The sequence below is a fragment of the Meleagris gallopavo genome, chromosome 2, assembly GCF_905368555.1.
Source record: "Meleagris gallopavo chromosome 2, MGAL_WU_HG_1.1, whole genome shotgun sequence".
NCBI classification, from domain to species: Eukaryota; Metazoa; Chordata; class Aves; order Galliformes; family Phasianidae; genus Meleagris; species Meleagris gallopavo.
This window is the reverse complement of record NC_139405.1, coordinates 100,767,707-100,785,362: the sequence shown is the minus strand read 5'-3', so window position 1 is coordinate 100,785,362 and position 17,656 is coordinate 100,767,707. Positions and strand designations below refer to the sequence as shown.

The window sequence follows — 17,656 nt, the reverse complement described above, 5'->3', positions numbered from 1 at the left end:
TGTCCTCCTTCCAACCATGGAAATTAATTTTGAGCATGTTTTGATTGTGCTTTGATCACCATACGTTTTTCATTTTATCACTTGAATCTCACAGGGTTATTTTTTCATAAAGAGGGTATGGCTTCATAGGAATCCTTTAAATTAACCCGTATGTTAATGTATCATTCTGACTATCATCTGAATTTTCAAATACTAATTTCTGTTTTGACATTTAGAAGACAGATCAGTGAGGGATGCTGCAAACAGTATAAACAATTATTTTAACTGGCTGCATTAGATGGAATAATCAAGTGTTCTGGTTTTAGGTCCTGCTGTGGTTCCGCCTCAGTACTATGGTGTTCCATGGGGGGTGTATCCAGCCAATTTATTTCAGCAGCAAGCTGCAGCAGCAAATACCACAGCAAATCAACAAGCAGCTTCCCAGGCACAACAGGGACAGCAGCCGGTATGTTCTTGTGTAAAGGAGACATGCCTTTATAGCCTTGCTTGTAGCATTTTCAGTCTATAGAGATCAGATTCCAGAAGACGTTACTTAATTCAAGTGTTGTTCTGCTGTATCCATATTAATATATCACTAATTAACTTAGTGCTTGGTTCCTTAGAATTTCTTAATTTCCTTACCTTGCCAATTATTGTCCTGTTTGCTGCATGGTTATGATTTTACCTGTCTAGGTAATTCTGTGTGTAGTTGCTCATGTTTTAAAACGAAATTTAAAACTAATGTAGGAAACTGACATGATTGCAGGAAAAGAGATGGAGAGGTTATTTTTGTTACAGCATCACTATATCATGTTATTTTTGCCTTGGTAATCATGACTAAGCAGTTGCTGCAAGAATTTATTGCAGTTTTCTTTAAATGAGTTTTAAATATATTTATTACTTTTCTACTGTTAGTCTAGATGCAGTTTTGAAGCTTTTGTGAGGCACTTGTACAAACAAGTGGCGTTTCTCCCCACAAATGAAAACCCTGGATGTATTATGATGTTACGCTTGATAGATGCTTGAATGAACATTATTACTAGCAGTGGAGTTAACTTCAGTGCTGTTATTAGGAATTTGATATCTAAGTGACTTTGAGTTACCACGAAGAAGTTATCACTGTTATACTACCCAGGTGGAGCTGGCTTTCTGCTGATTGTGGTTATAGTTCAATGTGTATCATCTCTCCAGAGGCCTTCTGCCTTCTCTGTAAAATTAATACCCACTTGGAATAAATCTCACGTAATGTATTGTGGGGGATATATTGTAAATAGTTTTCTCTTATTTTGGATTTGGAAAAGGCTATTTAAGCCAAGAGGAACAAAGTAGTTGCAAGAACTTAGATAACTTCTCAGTTTGACTCATTATCAGTAGTGTAAACAAATAATAAATTATTTGTAAGGGAAGGACAAGTGTTCAGTTACTAGATAATCTGAATCATAAATGTTATCAGCCTTCCAGATTTTCTTCTTTCCTTTATCCATTGATACCATTGACAGAACACAAGTGAGATCAGAGCAGGGCACGTGCATTGGCATGACCATCAGCAGATTAGTTTATGTTTTTTATTATTTGTATTTAAATATTCTTGAAACTGGTAAGGTGGAGTGTTCAAATAGGAAATAGCATCAGATATGCAAAGAAACTTTTGCAGCATATAACAGACTTGCTTTCCTACCTATGAAGTAAAAGGTATCACACTGGTCTTTTTCAGGTTCTGCGCGCTGGAGCAACTCAGCGCCCGCTTACTCCCAGTCAGGGTCAGCAAGGGCAGCAGGCAGAGTCACTTGCAGCAGCTGCAGCAGCAAATCCAGCTTTGGCTTTTGGTCAGGGTCTTGCTACAGGCATGCCAGGTATGTGTGTTTGTCAGTGAGTTGAGAAAATATACCTGAAAGTTAAAATACTGATGGTGTTAGATACCAGATTAACTATCAAAATCCTGCCATGCTTTTGGTAAGCTGCTTAGAATTGAGTTGTATGTGGTTATGCATTGTTTATGTATTTGCACAGATTCTTCAAACACAAGAAATTCCTCTCACGTTTTCTCTGTTCATAAGTGTATGCATGAGGGGTATCACAGGTACTTTACAGGATAATTTCACATATAATGAAGCAAGTGCTCAATGTGTTAAAAGGTCACAAATTGTCTAAATAGTCTGGTGCACCATGAACTAATAACTGGTCTTTCTGAAGTACTTTTTTTTTTACGTGAGTGTGATAATATTTAAAATCTAAATATCAGAATGCAAAATCAGGAAATTCAGAAGGAAATTACTGCTTAATTATCTCTGAAAATCATAATGTGCTTAAGGTGGAATAACACCAAAGCTGAGAGGCTCTGATTTTATTATTTTTTTTAGTGGGCATGGCTTCTGACATCAGGGTAGTATTATGTGTCTTAGTACCATATAATAAATGTGTCAGGTTGAATGAAGTTGATCATTTTAAATGCTCGATACTGTTAACCTGAGGAAAAATAATTTGGCTCCTCTTGTGTACCAAAATTAAGATTTTAAACAGTTAAATCAGGAGACGTTGATGGTAGCTGCAAATGCGTTTGACTGGTACAGGTTCTGTCCCTTGGTAGCACCTCTGCACCTCATGAAAGCCTCAGGGAAGGCCTGCAAACAGTTCAGCTTAACAGAGATGCTGTAGGTATCTTTACAAAAGCCTCAGAGGCTTAACTGTGCAGTTTCTGTGTGTGCATTTTGTCATTTGATTTTTGTTTGTTTGTTTATTTATAGCTAGTTAGTAGTTCCTGCTTTGCACATGGAGCTTGAGGATTGTGGAGTGGCTCATGCAATTCCATTTCAAATTCTTCAATCCTACCACAATACATTACTCATTGCAAGGAATTCTTAAAAACTGGACAGTTTTCATTAAATGAATACACAAGTCAAAGTCAGAGAGTACACCCAATTTCATCATATGACTTGTACCCGTTTATCTCTACAAATAAAAATGGGGGAGGGTTGCACTGAACTTGGGCTTCCAGGCTTGGGAATCTCTCTGGGACCTCAGCTGTATAAAAGAGCTGTTGTGCTCTGTGAGGATGTAGCTCGAGCATTTGCTGTACAGAGGTTGCAGATTACCCTAAAATAGATGCCTAGCAGCTGGCCAGGTGAATCAATCTGAAGGCATTATTGCCTGAATAGGCTAGGTCAAGTGTAACTTCAGTTATATTGCAATCACACAGCTGTAGCTGTAGACATGGATGGATGTAGCATGCAGGTGAACATGTGTATCAAGTTGTCTGAACTATGTGCATAGAACCATCAGTTTCTGTTTATTGGCACTGCGTGCTCTATTACCCAGAATTTGAAGTGTGCCATTGCAGTGGGTTGTACTTTCTTGTACCTCCAGGTAGTATTAAATAGAAGTCAAATTTAATTGTGGCAGATCTATGGAGAGCTAGGAGGTTGGCAAAAAGTGATAAAGGTTATAGCATATCTAAATCATTTACTGATAGGAAAATAGGTTCTGAATTTGATTTGTGAGAGGAAGAGTACAGAGAGAAATCTGTGTCAGGACAGCACAAAGTAACCTTTAGCAGTACAGCAGGTGAACTTGGGAGAGTGAAGGCTGCAAGATTTGAGGAAAGAGAGAAGAGAAAGAGCTGAATGAATTGTCAACTGTGTGTGCAGAGGAGAACAGCTGGATGTTGGGTACATTCAGAAGGAAGAAGCTGTAAATTTTCTAGACAGAGAGGACTCAACGATGACTTGCAAGTTATACTCCAGAGCAGGGAGAGAATATCAGGATGGTAGTGTTAAAAGGGGCAGATAATTGAGTTGGCAATCGGAAGTGTCGTATCTGTTAACTTGAATAGAGAGAAGTGACAAAACTCTGACATATGTTTGGCTTAAACCTGAGTCATCAGTGAGGGGAGGGAGTAGCAGCTTTCCAGTGGCAGACACTGAAGAAATTACTGGATGGATAGGATCTACACAGAATTGATTGCAAGAGCCAGGAGAGCAGATTTCCTCTTGTTCTCTCATTCTTTAAAAGCATTTAAAGTCTGTGTGAAAAGAATGCAGAAAGTTTTTAAAGTGTGATTTTGGAGACTTGGAAATCATTTCAGTAAAACAGAACACTGGTAAACCAGTTTGTTTTAGTATTCCCCATTGGGGACACAATAAATGTAGATAGAGCAGTTGAGTTCTGACATAAAAGATGTGAGGAGATTATTTGACAGAGAGGTAATACAAAATGAAACATGAGGAGAAAGGGAATTAGGGGGCACAGGACCTAGCAAATCACCATCATGCCTATGATAAGCAAAAAAGCTGGGAAATAGTGTCTGTATCTGTGCTTGCTTACTTGTTTGGAGTAGGGTGCAGAGTTTGTGAAATACTGTGTGATGAGGGAAGGGAAAGCAGAAGTCTAAAATTTTGTTATGAGAGCTTCTGTTCTTCAGTTATTTAACAGAGATTACATCTCTGAAATCATACTTGTGATGACAAAGTGAATGATTTTATAGCCTATTTTTGAGGTTCCAGATGCCCTTAGCGAAGTCTCCGCTATTTAACCAACAGTGCCTACGTTTGTTCTAGCAGCTTGAGTACGAAAGGTCTGCTACTCTGTGCTGGATTGTGTTCACTTCAGAGATGAGGAGGAAGGGAGCACGCACCAGTTCTCATACATAGCTTGGGCCTTCTGTGTTGGACTGAGTAGATACTGGTGACCCAACATATTGATTTTAAATGTCTGTGACTGGTATAAGATAGTGGCAAGCGTCAAGCATCTTGTAATGCAAAGGGCATAATGTAAGGTGCTTTTGTTATTTAATTCAGCAGAGATCCTAGTCAATTACTTCAGAATAACTAAAACTAACATATTGTGTTAGCATCAATCCCTGTACACATAATTACTGTAATACAGTGTAAATTGTCAGAATTTTTTTTTATCTTCCTCCCACCCCAAGCATTTCACATTGGAAGATAGGCTCATTTACATTATCTGGGCCTGAAGTCATATAAAATGTTATGTATTAGTTTTAGATGAGCAGGAGGCTGTAAATACGTGCTCAGTCCTTTTTTATATAGCAACAGCATTATCTGTGGGCTTGAATACGGTGGGCTGAGCAAATCCTGGTAAGTGTTAACCAATTCAGAGTTCTGAAAATGTGATTTTCTGTGATAACCAATAGCAGGACCAACATGATCATACACGCTATGAGTAAAAGTATAAGTGGAGTAGGTAATTAAATATTACTAATTTATGCCATGGTATACATGATATTTTTCCTGATATCACATGATCTTCCAACGCTCTCTTTTGAGTTCTCTGCTGAACTACACAAAACCAGGTAGCTGTCTGTCTCATTTTTTCCCTAACTTGGGAAATTAGTAGCTTAATTCCGTGAAGACGGTAGAGCTGCGCAACTCAGTTTTCTAGGCAAAAGCAGTCAGTGGCACCTATAGTTAAGATTTCCTAATCCATTTCATTGTAGGACCTTGCTTTGGTCATTTTTAACTATCACAGAATCACAGAATGGCTTGGGTTGGAAGGGACCTCAAGGATCATGAATCTCCAACCCCCTGCCACATGCAGGGCCACCAACCTCCACATTTCATACCAGACCAGGCTGCCCAGGGCCCCATCCAACCTGGCCTTGAACACCTCCAGGGATGGACGGGCATCCACAGCCTCTCTGGGCAGCTGTTCCAGCACCTCACCACTCTCTGTAAAGAACTTCCTCCTGACATCCAACCTAAATCTTCCCTCCCTCAACTAGCTGAACTTCTGGACATACTGTGCAGAAAGACTGTTTTCTTGTGTTGCTGGTGAGGGAAGAGGTTGCAGATGCAGCTGAAATTCAAAGTAGGTGGTGAGCAGTGGGAACAGACATGTTCAGAATGCTAGTAATGACAGCTTTTCACAACCAGTACTGTGCATTCATCTTGAATGTGAGATCAAACCTGAAGTTCTGGATTTTCATTGCTACTCTCCTCTTTGGTTAATACCTGAGATCTCTTTGTGTCTTCAGATTTGAAGATTTTGTTTCCTGCACAGCCACTGTGCTGTTGGCAGCTGTTGTTTTGAGCTTTGTTTTTGAAGCAGGCCATCGATCAGCAGAGATTTTACATCTTGTTTTACAAACTGAGGAGAACAGAATATGACTTAGGAGCCTGGTGATGAAGGTACTCACCAGGAATTAGAGGTCTTCATGTTCAGAGAGAGCTTGTTTCAGATAAAATGTGAGGAAAGATGCCTTCTGTCAGACCTAGTTCTGAACATGCTTACTGATTTCAACCAGTGTGCAAAATCTTGGCTTTTTTTCATTTTTTATTAACTTTTCCTTCATTCGTGTCTGGTATACAATTCTTCCCATTGCTTTTGTTTTTCTGTTTTCAAATCTTCTTCCTTTTTCTTTACCAGTAACAACTCAACTGAGTGCAGTTATACTTGGATTAGCCTGTGTTCTGCTACACTGACCTAGACTAGATCATTTTAGTTCTGTTCAGAAGTATTCCTGCACATGGAACACACCTTCATTAATGTGTTTTTGTAGACAAACTTTTAAATGGGGACAGATAATGTAAGGAATGGCCAAATTTGCATTTAGCTCAGCACTTCAGTTGTAAAGATTTCAAGCCTTTTCAGGATTGCAATAGTAGAATATTTTAAATTGCTCAAAGAAGCTGATTCAGTAGTGCTCTGATCATGACAAGTTGCAGTGCTCCTGTACCTTTTCAATTGTAGTATTTGGAAACTTGACTTATTGACCTTGAAGACAAGCATTCAACTTGAAATTGCTAAATCTAGAGACTGCTCCAGATTTTTTTTAAATTATACAGAATATTCCTAAGATTTTTAAGATTTTTGTCACTCTTTTCCAGTATTAATAGTTTTTGTTCTTTTGATGTTTGGTTGATGTTCTGGGAGACTGGCAAAAATGCTGTTTTCCCCCTTACGGTTTGTTGGCAAGATATTTCGGTGTTGACTATTCAAGACTGTGCGTACTGCTAATTCTTGTATTCTGTGTTGTGTAGGCTATCAAGTACTGGCTCCCACTGCCTATTATGATCAGACTGGTGCCTTAGTAGTAGGCCCTGGAGCAAGAACTGGCCTTGGAGCACCAGTCAGATTGGTGGCCTCAACTCCTGTTATAATCAGTTCTGCAGCAGCACAAGCAGGTAAGTATTTGACCTTCCATGGAGATTTCTTCCTTGTTTGTATGGAACCTTAGCAGCAGTGTTAGTTGACTAGTATTTCATATTGTTGATGTGGTTCATACACACCCTGTGAGGATTTCCAGTTGTGAAGGATATACCATGTGCTGTTTCTTACTGTCACGTCTGCTGTTTTATCATTTTCTCCTTTCCTCTCCCCATGCATACAACATGCACTTCTCATCATTCCTCAGAATGGTGTCCTCTAGGAAGCATCATTTCATTGCTTCGGCCTGGCAGAAGATGATGAAATACTCTGGGGTCTTGCTATGCTTTTCTGTTGCTGGTTTTCTGTTTTGTTTTGTTTTTTAATGAGAAGTATAGCAAGGAAAAATGTACAGAATGGATAAGCGGAAGAGGAGAATTAGTTACATGGAAAGTCTCTAGCTTTCTTTTTATTGGGGCAGAGCCTGGCCTCACTTTATTAAAACATCTGTATTTATTGTATTTATTAAATTAAAATCCAAAATACTAACACAAGATGAATTAAATTATTCAGAAGATTAGACTTTAAGTTGATCTGTAAGCTTCTTGCTCTGACTTTAGATGTCTTTGAATGTTAGCTGTAACTCTGCTACTGTGAATTTGAATATCAAAGCACAGTTCAGTAAGCAGTAATGTTTATAGGTTTACACTGAAAATTCCTTCCATTACATTACCTATCCTGCAGCCTTGATTAGCTTCTGACATATGCTGTCTTACTTTTTCTATTTCCTTGGGTAATTAAGACTGTATGATATCATAGATTTTCTTTTTTAATATGTGAATTTGTTTGTTTAAGAGGGATTCTTAAAAATAAGATTTAGACCTGAATAGTCCATTTGCAGTCAGAAATGTTTGAGAGAGTAATTATGATTGAAAACGTGTGTTTTACAGCTGCAGCTGCTTCAGCTGGAGGAACAGCAAACAATCTCACGGGAGCCACGAACGGTCTATTTCGGCCACTTGGTGCCCAGCCACAACAACAGCAACAGCAAACAAATAGTAGCCTACAGTCCAATTCATTTTATGGCAGTAACTCTTTGACCAATAACTCCCCAAACAGTTCCCTTTTTTCACATGGTCCTGGCCAACCAGGAAGTACATCTCTTGGCTTTGGAAGTAGCAGCTCCTTAGGAGCAGCTATCGGCTCTGCACTTGGTGGATTTGGCTCATCAGGTAGGTTGGTAATATAGTGAGGAAATTGTGAGACTTGTGTGTTAAGGGAAAAAAGTGTATTTGTATCCAGATACGTGATATACACGTACATTTCCAAAAACAATGTTGAAAAAAGGGTATGGAAATTGAAAGCAAATTTTAGAGGAAGAAAAAGGGGCTTAAATTCACTATACAAGAATAATTTTTGAAAAATACCTTCTAGTTGTAGATGTCTCTAAAACAATTTTTTCTACTGAGCATTGAGCTTTGCTCCAGAACTTTGTTCATCCAGTAGGTTATTTTTGTTCTTTATTTGCAAATGAAGCCTTCATTTTCTGTTTTAAGTAACAACTGATTGCTTTTAAGAATTGCATTCTTTTGTTATACTTCTCATGTTAGGAAAATTTCCCTTTTATGTATTTAATAAACTGCTTGTGATATTCTAAATTTGATGTAGTATTGCAGTGCTTCTAGGTTTAGGCTGTGATCATGGAGAGCCTTGATATCTAGGAGTAGTCCTTGTTAATTTCAGTAGATTTAATCTTAGATACATTTAAGCAGAGTTTGGAGCCTTACATTCTTGCAACTTATCCCCCTCAATATTATCAACCCATTTGTGTTATCAAAAGGAAGAATTTTAAAAAGTCATAATTTTGTATACTCTATGGTAGCATTTTATTCCCATAGTTTTTAAATATGCAAGGTAGGTTTTTCTATATTTAAGAGTCAGTTTTAGTAAGAGGAATGAAATAATCTTTCCTAAGCATTTCCTATGGCTATTCATGTTACATTCTAAGTTACAGAACTGAATTGCTTACTGCTCTTACTATTTTGAGATAAGTGAGCCCTACTTTTAATCCTGCACATCTTGCAGATAAATGGAAATTGGGAGGAAAAAAAACAGTACTTGAACAGTATTTGTCAAGGCAAAATGCCACTCAGGAAATTAAAATATGTTGAAGTGTAGAAGTAGTGCCTGCTATTACAAGATAGCTTAGTGTATGAAAAAACAGAAAGAAAACCACACCCTTCAGTGCTAAAATGTGATACTCTTTCATTGGGTACCAAAGTGGAGGTGCATGGTGACATCACATGGCTGCATTCCAGCACTGAGATTTTCTCAGTATCGTTTTTCACAAAATTATCCAAATGTTTACTTGCTTTAACAAAGCTAACGATACAAAATCTAGAATCAAGTTCTTATGCTTCTTATGGTCCTCTCTAATCTGGAATTCAAATAGTGCCATTTTCAATTAAAAACAAAAGCCACTCAGCTGTGTAGGGTTAATAATTTTGCATAGTATCACAGCAGGTAAATTTTATTGCCAGAACAATGGCACTAAGTGCTGTGTTTTGTAATACAGATTATTTCCTGAGCTACTTGTAGGTTTCAGTGAGTTCTCGGCAGCTGTATTCTGCTCTAGATAAACTTTTATTTCATTGATAGATGTGGTCATACAAATATCTGCATCATTAATGCGGTGCACCCATTTCAGGTCTCTGGCTAGTATACTTTTAAGCCATGGAAGTCTTTATCCAGCATTATCACTAAGACCTCCGTACAATACTGATTTTAGTTGTATATCTATCTAAGAAGAAAGATAAGAGTTATTTATTGCTGGCACAAGAGATTATGCCATTATCCGGTGGCAAAGTTCAGTTCCAGAGCTTTGTCCAAAGCCTTCAGCATAGACGGCACATACCGGGATCTTGCAGCAGTGTTTTAGGTGATTTCCACGTGGTAATTTCCACAGAGAAGCAGGAATCTCATGCTTTTGCAGTTGAGAAGTGCTGATGAAAGGTGCTATCTAAACCCTAACTATTTTTAGAAGTATTAATGCAGTAAAAGTATATTGAAAGTGCCCTCCTGCTAAGTATAAATTGTATTTGCATTAACAGCCACTTAAACATGTTTTTCTGATAACAACAACAAAGGCTTCTGAGCTGTAATGTATGTATGAATCCAATTGCACAGATTGAGTAAAAATCTTAATGCATGTTGAGGCAAATGAAGAACAAACTTCTGTTTTGATTTGCCAAAGCCTTGGCTTACCTGTAACTCCGCTAAGTGTTGCTGTAGGAGTTGAATGTCAGGTAGAGGATGCCCATGTAGACTGACAGGTGGCAGAACGGATCTTGTCCTTCTGCCCCTTACGTGTTTGCAATTGCTGAACGGGGAAAAAAACAAATAGCCTTGCGAGGGGAAAAAAAAAGGTAAAGGGGAGCATGTTCAAGCTGGCTGACTGATGAACAAAGTAGAAAATGGAAGAGGCAAGCGTATGTAAATGGCTGTACGTGTGTTGCCATCCTCTGTTTTTTATAAGTTATTCATGCTCCAATTTAAAGATTCAGGTACATAAGGTACTGCAGCTTAACAGGCAGCTGAGAATCGGATCAACAAGGGCAGCTTCCCAGATGTCTGTCTACCTTTGGTTCGTAGCAGATGGGACTGCATTAGCTTAGTGGTAAGGAGGGCGTGGAGTTAATTCATTTTATCTTGTTTCTTTGAGCTTTGTGTGTGTGTCAAGATGCAGTTCAGCTGATTATGGTAACTTGTTAAGCTGCAGTATTTTAGCTGAATAAGAAACACTAAAGTCTAGCTTTTTTCCCCATAGCCAGTTGGAAAAACAACAATCCATGCTGTAGTACTGGATTAACGCTCACATGGTTCATCAACTGAGACAGAACCTGGAGGGCTAGTCGCAAATCTTAAGATTTCTTTCAGCTGTTGCCTTAATTTGCTCTTCTGATGTCTTAGTCTCCTTGCCTAGTTAGTCCAGTATCCTTTCTTCCTTGCTTCTCCTCCAGTATGTCTGCCTTACTAGTTTTCAGGCAATATTTATCTCCCCTCCTGCCCTCAGTATGTGTGTGTTTCTGCCTGTACTGTGTGATGTTCCCATTACCAGCTTACTGTTCCAGTCTCTTTGACCCACAGTCACATACACCTTCTGTAGCCTAACTTTTCATCAGATCTGCTTTCTTTTTCATCCTTGATTCTACTACTTTTGAAATTGCTTGCCAGTTTTCTTGCAGTCTCCCTGTTGGCTCCTTTGTCTGACCTTTCTCTCCTGGTTTCTTTTTTTTTCCTGGTCTATTTCTTGTGTTTGGTTTCTTGTCTCCTCTGCATTTGAAGTAGCTAACTTGCTTTCCACACTGCCTGATGAGTATTCCAAGAACAAGGTGAAATCTTGGACAACAGTTGGAGTCCATTTTTGGCATGATACACAAGCCTAGAAGCACAATTGCAGGAAAACCATTATTGACCATCTCAGACATGCCATGAATGGGCAGGAGAGTTTTTAGCTGTGAATCTGTATCAGATCTCTACTGGTTTTCAGTGAAATGTGATTTCAGTAAGATTTCTAGTTGAAAGAAAGCATGCAAGTAAAGGTCTCCTATTGCTAGCATGTTATCTGAGTACATGAAAGCATTGATTTCTCAAATAATAGGAGACTGGATTATTTTCATAAAGGTGAAGCATCTTTCTCAGTTTCCTAAAATGGCCGTGTTGTTTGGGCAGAACTTCTTTGAATAATTTGATCCAAGCTGAAGCTGCCAAGAAAAACATTAGCAAAGTTGCTGATGTTACAAGAAATCACAGTGCATCCAAGTATCAGGAGGCCTTTATGTTGGACCGTGCTGTTGGCTTAGTATGATGGTACCCTGATTTGGGTAAAGACTATGGAAGTATAAAGTTTGGCGTTTTCCTTAAGTTGAAGCACGAAACAGTCCTTCTGATTCAGCTTATGTTACCCAGATAGCCATAATCTTGGTTCATTGGTGTAATAATGTTCCAGTGTTTAAAATAGGCACTGTAGTTAACTATTACACAAATATGCAACAGATTGACTTTAACATTTCTAAAAACTTTCTGTTGTTCTCCTAATTTGTCCTAGACTGTTCATCGCCTTGCTGAATGGTGCTGTGCAGGATAACCAGTCCTTCATTAATGCTCTGTTAGCCACAGCTTCTAGTCTCATTTGTTTTCCAGAAGTAGTGTTAGCAGTAGAGTTATGTTTTGAGTTTCTCACTTTAGTTTTCCTATCTCTGCTCTGCTTCTCTTCTTCTTAGCCTGCTCTGTCTTTATAATATCCTTATAAATCCCTCCTTTTAAGAATCATTATTCTCTCAGGGAATTTTTAGTAGCCATTTTTTCCTACAGGTGAGGGAATCACAAACGAGGAGGTTCAGAAACAACCGAACAGCAACATAAATTATTTTCTGAACCCTAATAAGTAAAGAAGTTGCTTTTAACCTTTTGCCTGCACTCAAGTATTGCTATCTGTTAATTTCTGATGGAAAAAAATGCTTGAAGAGTTTAGTGGAAATATCTTTAGAACCGCTCACTGTATGCAATTGCTCTGTAATCCCATAAAGCCTGAAGCCCAAGGTATTAAAATGGAGTACTACAACATTACCGTGAGAAGTCTAGAATGAAATGTGGTGTGTTTATACCCACTTAGATTTTCTTAAAAGCATGTGTGGTTATCACAGTAATTGTCTTTGTCATAATGATTGCTGTAATTATTGTGATCGCATCTGTTATTGCCCAGCTGTAGTTGGGGATTAGGTTTTATTCAGTTGACACTGTGTAATTAGGGTCTTTTTATTTCTTCTTCAGTTGGCAGTTCTGCAAGTAGTAGTGCCACAAGGAGAGATTCTCTATCTACTAGCTCTGACTTGTACAAAAGATCTAGTAGCAGCCTAGCACCCATAGGGCAGCCATTTTACAATAGTCTGGGATTTTCCTCCTCTCCAAGTCCAATAGGCATGCCTCTGCCAAGCCAAACTCCAGGACATTCACTTACGCCACCGCCATCACTTTCATCACATGGATCCTCATCCAGTTTGCATTTAGGTAAAAAAAACAAAAACAAAAACGAAAAAACAAAACACGTTTTGTTTGTATGTGTGTATGTATTTCTATGTGTAAAATATGTGTTGCATAAGAGATGTCACGTTACCTTTGCTGTTAAAACAGTTTTGTATCGAAGAGGGCCCATTCCTGAGGGTTGAAGAGTGCAGTCAAATGGTCATTGGTTTCACAGTGGAGGGCACTCAGCTTTTGTGCACTGTTGGGCCAACAGCTGATTTTTGTTCCCTTCCATAAGCCTGCTAGAGCCCAGTAAGACTTGCAGCTCCTTTTTGTATTGTTGCTTCCTGCAATATGATGGGCAAAGGTGCAGTATTTTTATTTGTACTTCAGTGTATTACCGCTTCGAGAACATTTTAAGATGAGTTTTTTTTTGTTGAATGGTGAAGTGACTTTCACTGCTGCCCCTTACCATGGCAGTGTGGAAAAGTTCTCAATGTGCTATGTGTTAATTTGGAATGGGTGAGCTTTATGGCCCACGCGCTGTGCCAGGAAGATGAATGCTTCCCACCAGCTGGTGGAAGAAAAGAAAATGCTTTTATGAGAGAAATAGCAAAGGCTTTGTCAGAGGTGGCTCTTTGGTTATCAGAGATATTTTCAAGGTATGGTGACAGTAATCATAGAAATTTGTCAGCCGGTCAGATGACGTGGGAGCTCAACCTCTTAAAAATAAATAAGAAAACTAAAATCTAAAGTAACTCCACCACAGCCTACTGTATTTTTAGAAGAGAATGCCTCTACCCTGAGGTAACTTAATGAAACTTTACCTTTTTTCACTGCAGATGTGGTCATTTAATTGGGAGCTAAAATTGTAGTGGATGTAATGATGAGCTGAGTTGCCTGTTGCTCCCTTAAAGTGCACTCCAGCGTGCACTTGTGTTCGTGTAGCAGGCAACTGAACCCCTGTACTTCAGTTTACTGCAAATAAAACAGGAAAAATAATTAAAGTGCCCACCTCCAAAAATACACCTCAAGTGAGAAATGTGTGATTTCTGTAACGATGTTGAAAGTAATTTAAATATATTACCTTTGCAGTTCAGTATTCCCTTCATGGTTATGTGCTGAATACCCGAAGTAAAACTGGGCAAGGGGATGTTTCAGCACGTTTTATTTTTTTTTACTTACCTTTTTTCCTTTTCCAGGTCTACAAAGTGCACCTTTGGGCTGAGACCAAGCATGGAAAGTTTCAGCCCAAATGGAGGCTTTTGAGAAAGTTCTGAACATCTGACAATGGGGTTATCATGGAAATCTTTCTCTTTCTTTCTTTTCAAAGTACTCTCACAATAGTTTTCATATTACTGAAAACTATACTCAGAACAAAATTTGGAAGGCATTATCTAAAATTCAAAATGTTTAATGTTGTGTTGCTGTACATCTGGTAAATGCTAAGTGAGCTGCAATCGGTACAGAAGATTGCCTCTGTCAGCAGAAATTGTTGATAAATACTGATTCGAATCCATTTCAGACTGTTTGGCAGTGTGAGCTAAGTATAACAGTTTGATGAAATCATCTACAAGATCGGTGTGTAAAGGCCACAATGTACAGTTGTACTCTGAAAATTGACGCAGCATTTTTGGCTGCCGTGCTTGCTGCCTTTTCCACACGAAGTGGACTTTATTAACGGGTGCACTTTTTGCTGCCTTACTGAATCCATCTGAAATGTTGAAATTGAGGCTCTCTTGGATTTTTACATTCACCGAAAATGGAGTGATTTATTTATTTTTTTAAGCATTTTCTGGACTCTCCCCTTTGTGTTACTTAGTTGTGCAGTTGCACCCAAGGGAAACCACTGCAAAAAGGCCAGCACTTCTGCTGCTGCCTGTCCTGCTCAGCTCATTCTGCTGTGTTCATCAGCCACTCGGGGAAGATTTCTTGATTTGTTCTCACATGGGAAAAAAAAAAAAAAAAAGGCAAAGCTATTTCACCCAATAAGAAGCAAAACCTGCAATCAAACAGGGAGCGTGTTTTGAGAAGGGTGCGATTATCACGCAGTCACTTTTCAGAGTAGAACAACGTTGTAAGTTCACGTCTGCATGCAGTTTCCATTGGTATCCTGATAATGCCTGTCAAACGCAGCTCTCCCTCCACCTTCAAAACTTGTCCTGCCTGCTTATATGAACAGGTTCAGCTAAGTTTAACTCCTGTTTTAAGATGGGCATCAAACTCAGTTGCTCCTGTTTCAGCCACCAAAACACTAGAGCACAATACTGGGGAAGGGTGCATGGTTTTATAACCCCTTTGTCAGACACTGCTGCAATTTGTAGCTTAATAAAAAGGCTTCCCTTTTACAAGAAACTTGTGATATTTTGCTGTTTTTATCTCTTCTCATCAACTCTTATCCAACATCCTAAATTAGAAATGCACTAATTACCTTGGTCTAGTGTCAGTTTCCCTTTATCTGAAGGGATGTATCACTTGTTTGTAACTGCTGCCTTACTGTAATCGGTCGGAGCAGCAAGGTCATGAATTTGAACTACCCTTTCACTCCCAGGGGCAAAGATATGAATGGAAGTGGTCTAAAAATTCCCTTAGATTGATAGTGCTTGCTTTGTTGGATGGTACGTTGCCTCATCTTAAGAGCAGGATTCTTAAAATCAGGACTTTGGGAGATAGTTATTTTCAGTTTGTGCTGGTGTTCAGGTCAGTGTTTTTGAGAGCTGGTCGCTCTGAGAGAGAGCTGAGGCCCTTGGCATAGCGGAATGGGAGCCTCTCGTTGCCTCTGCTCTGTACCTACTCTGTAGGACCAGGGCAAACCAGGCACAGCAAGCACGGGCGTTGCTTCATAAAGTACCTATGTGACTGTATGTACACATGTGTGCATGTGGTTCTATTTATTTCCAGTATGAGAAGGAAATGTTCACTTGTTTTAGCTGGGGATGAGATGAAGCTGATTCATTTTATGGCTATAAAAATGTTTTGTAGAAGTCCAGTTGAAAATATTTATATACTTCAGTATATTTTACTAGCAAATAACGCTGACTGGATTTAAACTGCAGTTTCTGTGCAATAAATCTGTTGTACATCTTGGTTAGAAATGGTTGAAAAATGTTTTGGTAATAAGTACTAACAGACTAATGCTGTAAAAGAAGCCTGCATAGATACAGTTTTTCATATTTTTAATGTTGTCTTTTATATTATATTTGTTACCTAAGCTGAGGAGTTAGTAATTTGACGTGATTTGTCTCCTTAAAGCCTTAGTACGGCTCTTTTTTAGACAGCTTATGTGTCTTCTATGCCTATGTGCCTCTTCTTCCCAATGGACCAGCCACTGGGATTTAGGTTCAATTAAACTGTAGAACAACTTAATATTCATTGCATCAAGGTCTTCCTATTACAAGATCAGAAGTGATAGCTGAATGATTATGTGAAGAACAAACTACATGCTTTGTTCCCCACTGGTTTGTGATCATGTGGATATGCTGATTCCTGATAGCAGTCCATTAAAATGTCAGCATTTGCAGGGAAGCTCGGGTGTTTTATCCAGTAGGGTATGACTTTTTTTTTTTTCCAAGTAGTTGGTAAGAATTAACCTGTGTTACCTTTCTGGCATGGAATTAGAGCATGTAAAACAGCATTAGGAGTTCTTGAAGAGCACAAGAATGTGGTAGGTTAACCAGGAGGGGTTGGGTAATGGGAACTCAGATTTCAGTTTCTCATTCCTAAGTCCTTCCCAGTAAATGTTTCCGGAAGGAGCAGGCCGGTTGTCCTCAGTGTCCACACTATGGCTTTGCTGGTTTTGGACTGACATTGTAACAAGGATTAACATTAAAGAAAAACCAGTCTGTTGTATACGAGAGTGTATTTGCATGTAAAAAGTACCTGGGACAGTGGGGTTGTGATTTGTGGGTTTTACTATTTTTCAAAGCAGCGAAGTTGTCACTGAGCTTTAACACTGCTGCAGTAATAAAAGATGACACGAGAAAAACTAATTAGCTATTAGATGACAGTTTTTACAATAGCATCCAGGGTTCTACAAGGTTAAGCTTGTTTGTCTTTGGAGTGCGATACACGTCTAGGAATGGTGAATGTTTTTATCCATCCCGTATTATGATCTGCCTTATGATCATTTCAGATAGTGTCTCAAGGTAGACAGGAGTCTCTTAATTGCAGCATAGTCCTCTTAACCCTTAAAAAGGGCCAGTTACCCAAATTAAACCAAGAAAAGACTTGATAGTCTTGAATGTGGGACGTACTGCCTGCATGCAGTTTTACTGCACACACAGCATTTGTTAAAGAGTAGTGAGTTTGATAACTTCTGTTTTGATTTTAATATATGTATAAAATGGTCAAACAGTTCCTGATTCACATGTGCAGTTTGATTGCTTATGCTAATTAGAACCTGTGCAGTTTGTGATCTTACAGTTGAAATTGCCCTACTATATCTGGCACAGAGTAGTGCATTGATGAGTGGAGCGACAGGTAAATCACAACATCCTATTATGACTTCCTGTGAAATGGACTTTGCTGCCCTCTCCTGGCATTAAGTACTGGT

At 38.8% G+C, this 17,656-nt stretch overlaps 1 protein-coding gene across 9 annotated transcripts in view; it reads left to right on the top strand.

Moving 5' to 3' along the window:
• The window catches only part of PUM2 (pumilio RNA binding family member 2), a 64,883-nt gene that overhangs the window by 31,552 nt on the left and 15,675 nt on the right, over positions 1-17,656 (top strand). For 7 of the 9 annotated variants that reach the window (XM_085218092.1, XM_085218090.1, XM_085218086.1 and 4 more), the window contains exons 9-13: positions 306-445; positions 1,694-1,832; positions 6,975-7,118; positions 8,031-8,312; positions 12,913-13,149. In XM_085218092.1, the coding sequence (XP_085074218.1) occupies positions 306-445; positions 1,694-1,832; positions 6,975-7,118; positions 8,031-8,312; positions 12,913-13,149 (942 nt within the window). The remainder of the gene's footprint in view (positions 1-305; positions 446-1,693; positions 1,833-6,974; positions 7,119-8,030; positions 8,313-12,912; positions 13,150-17,656) is intronic. The other 2 variants (XM_085218094.1, XM_085218093.1) reach the window with 1 other exon arrangement.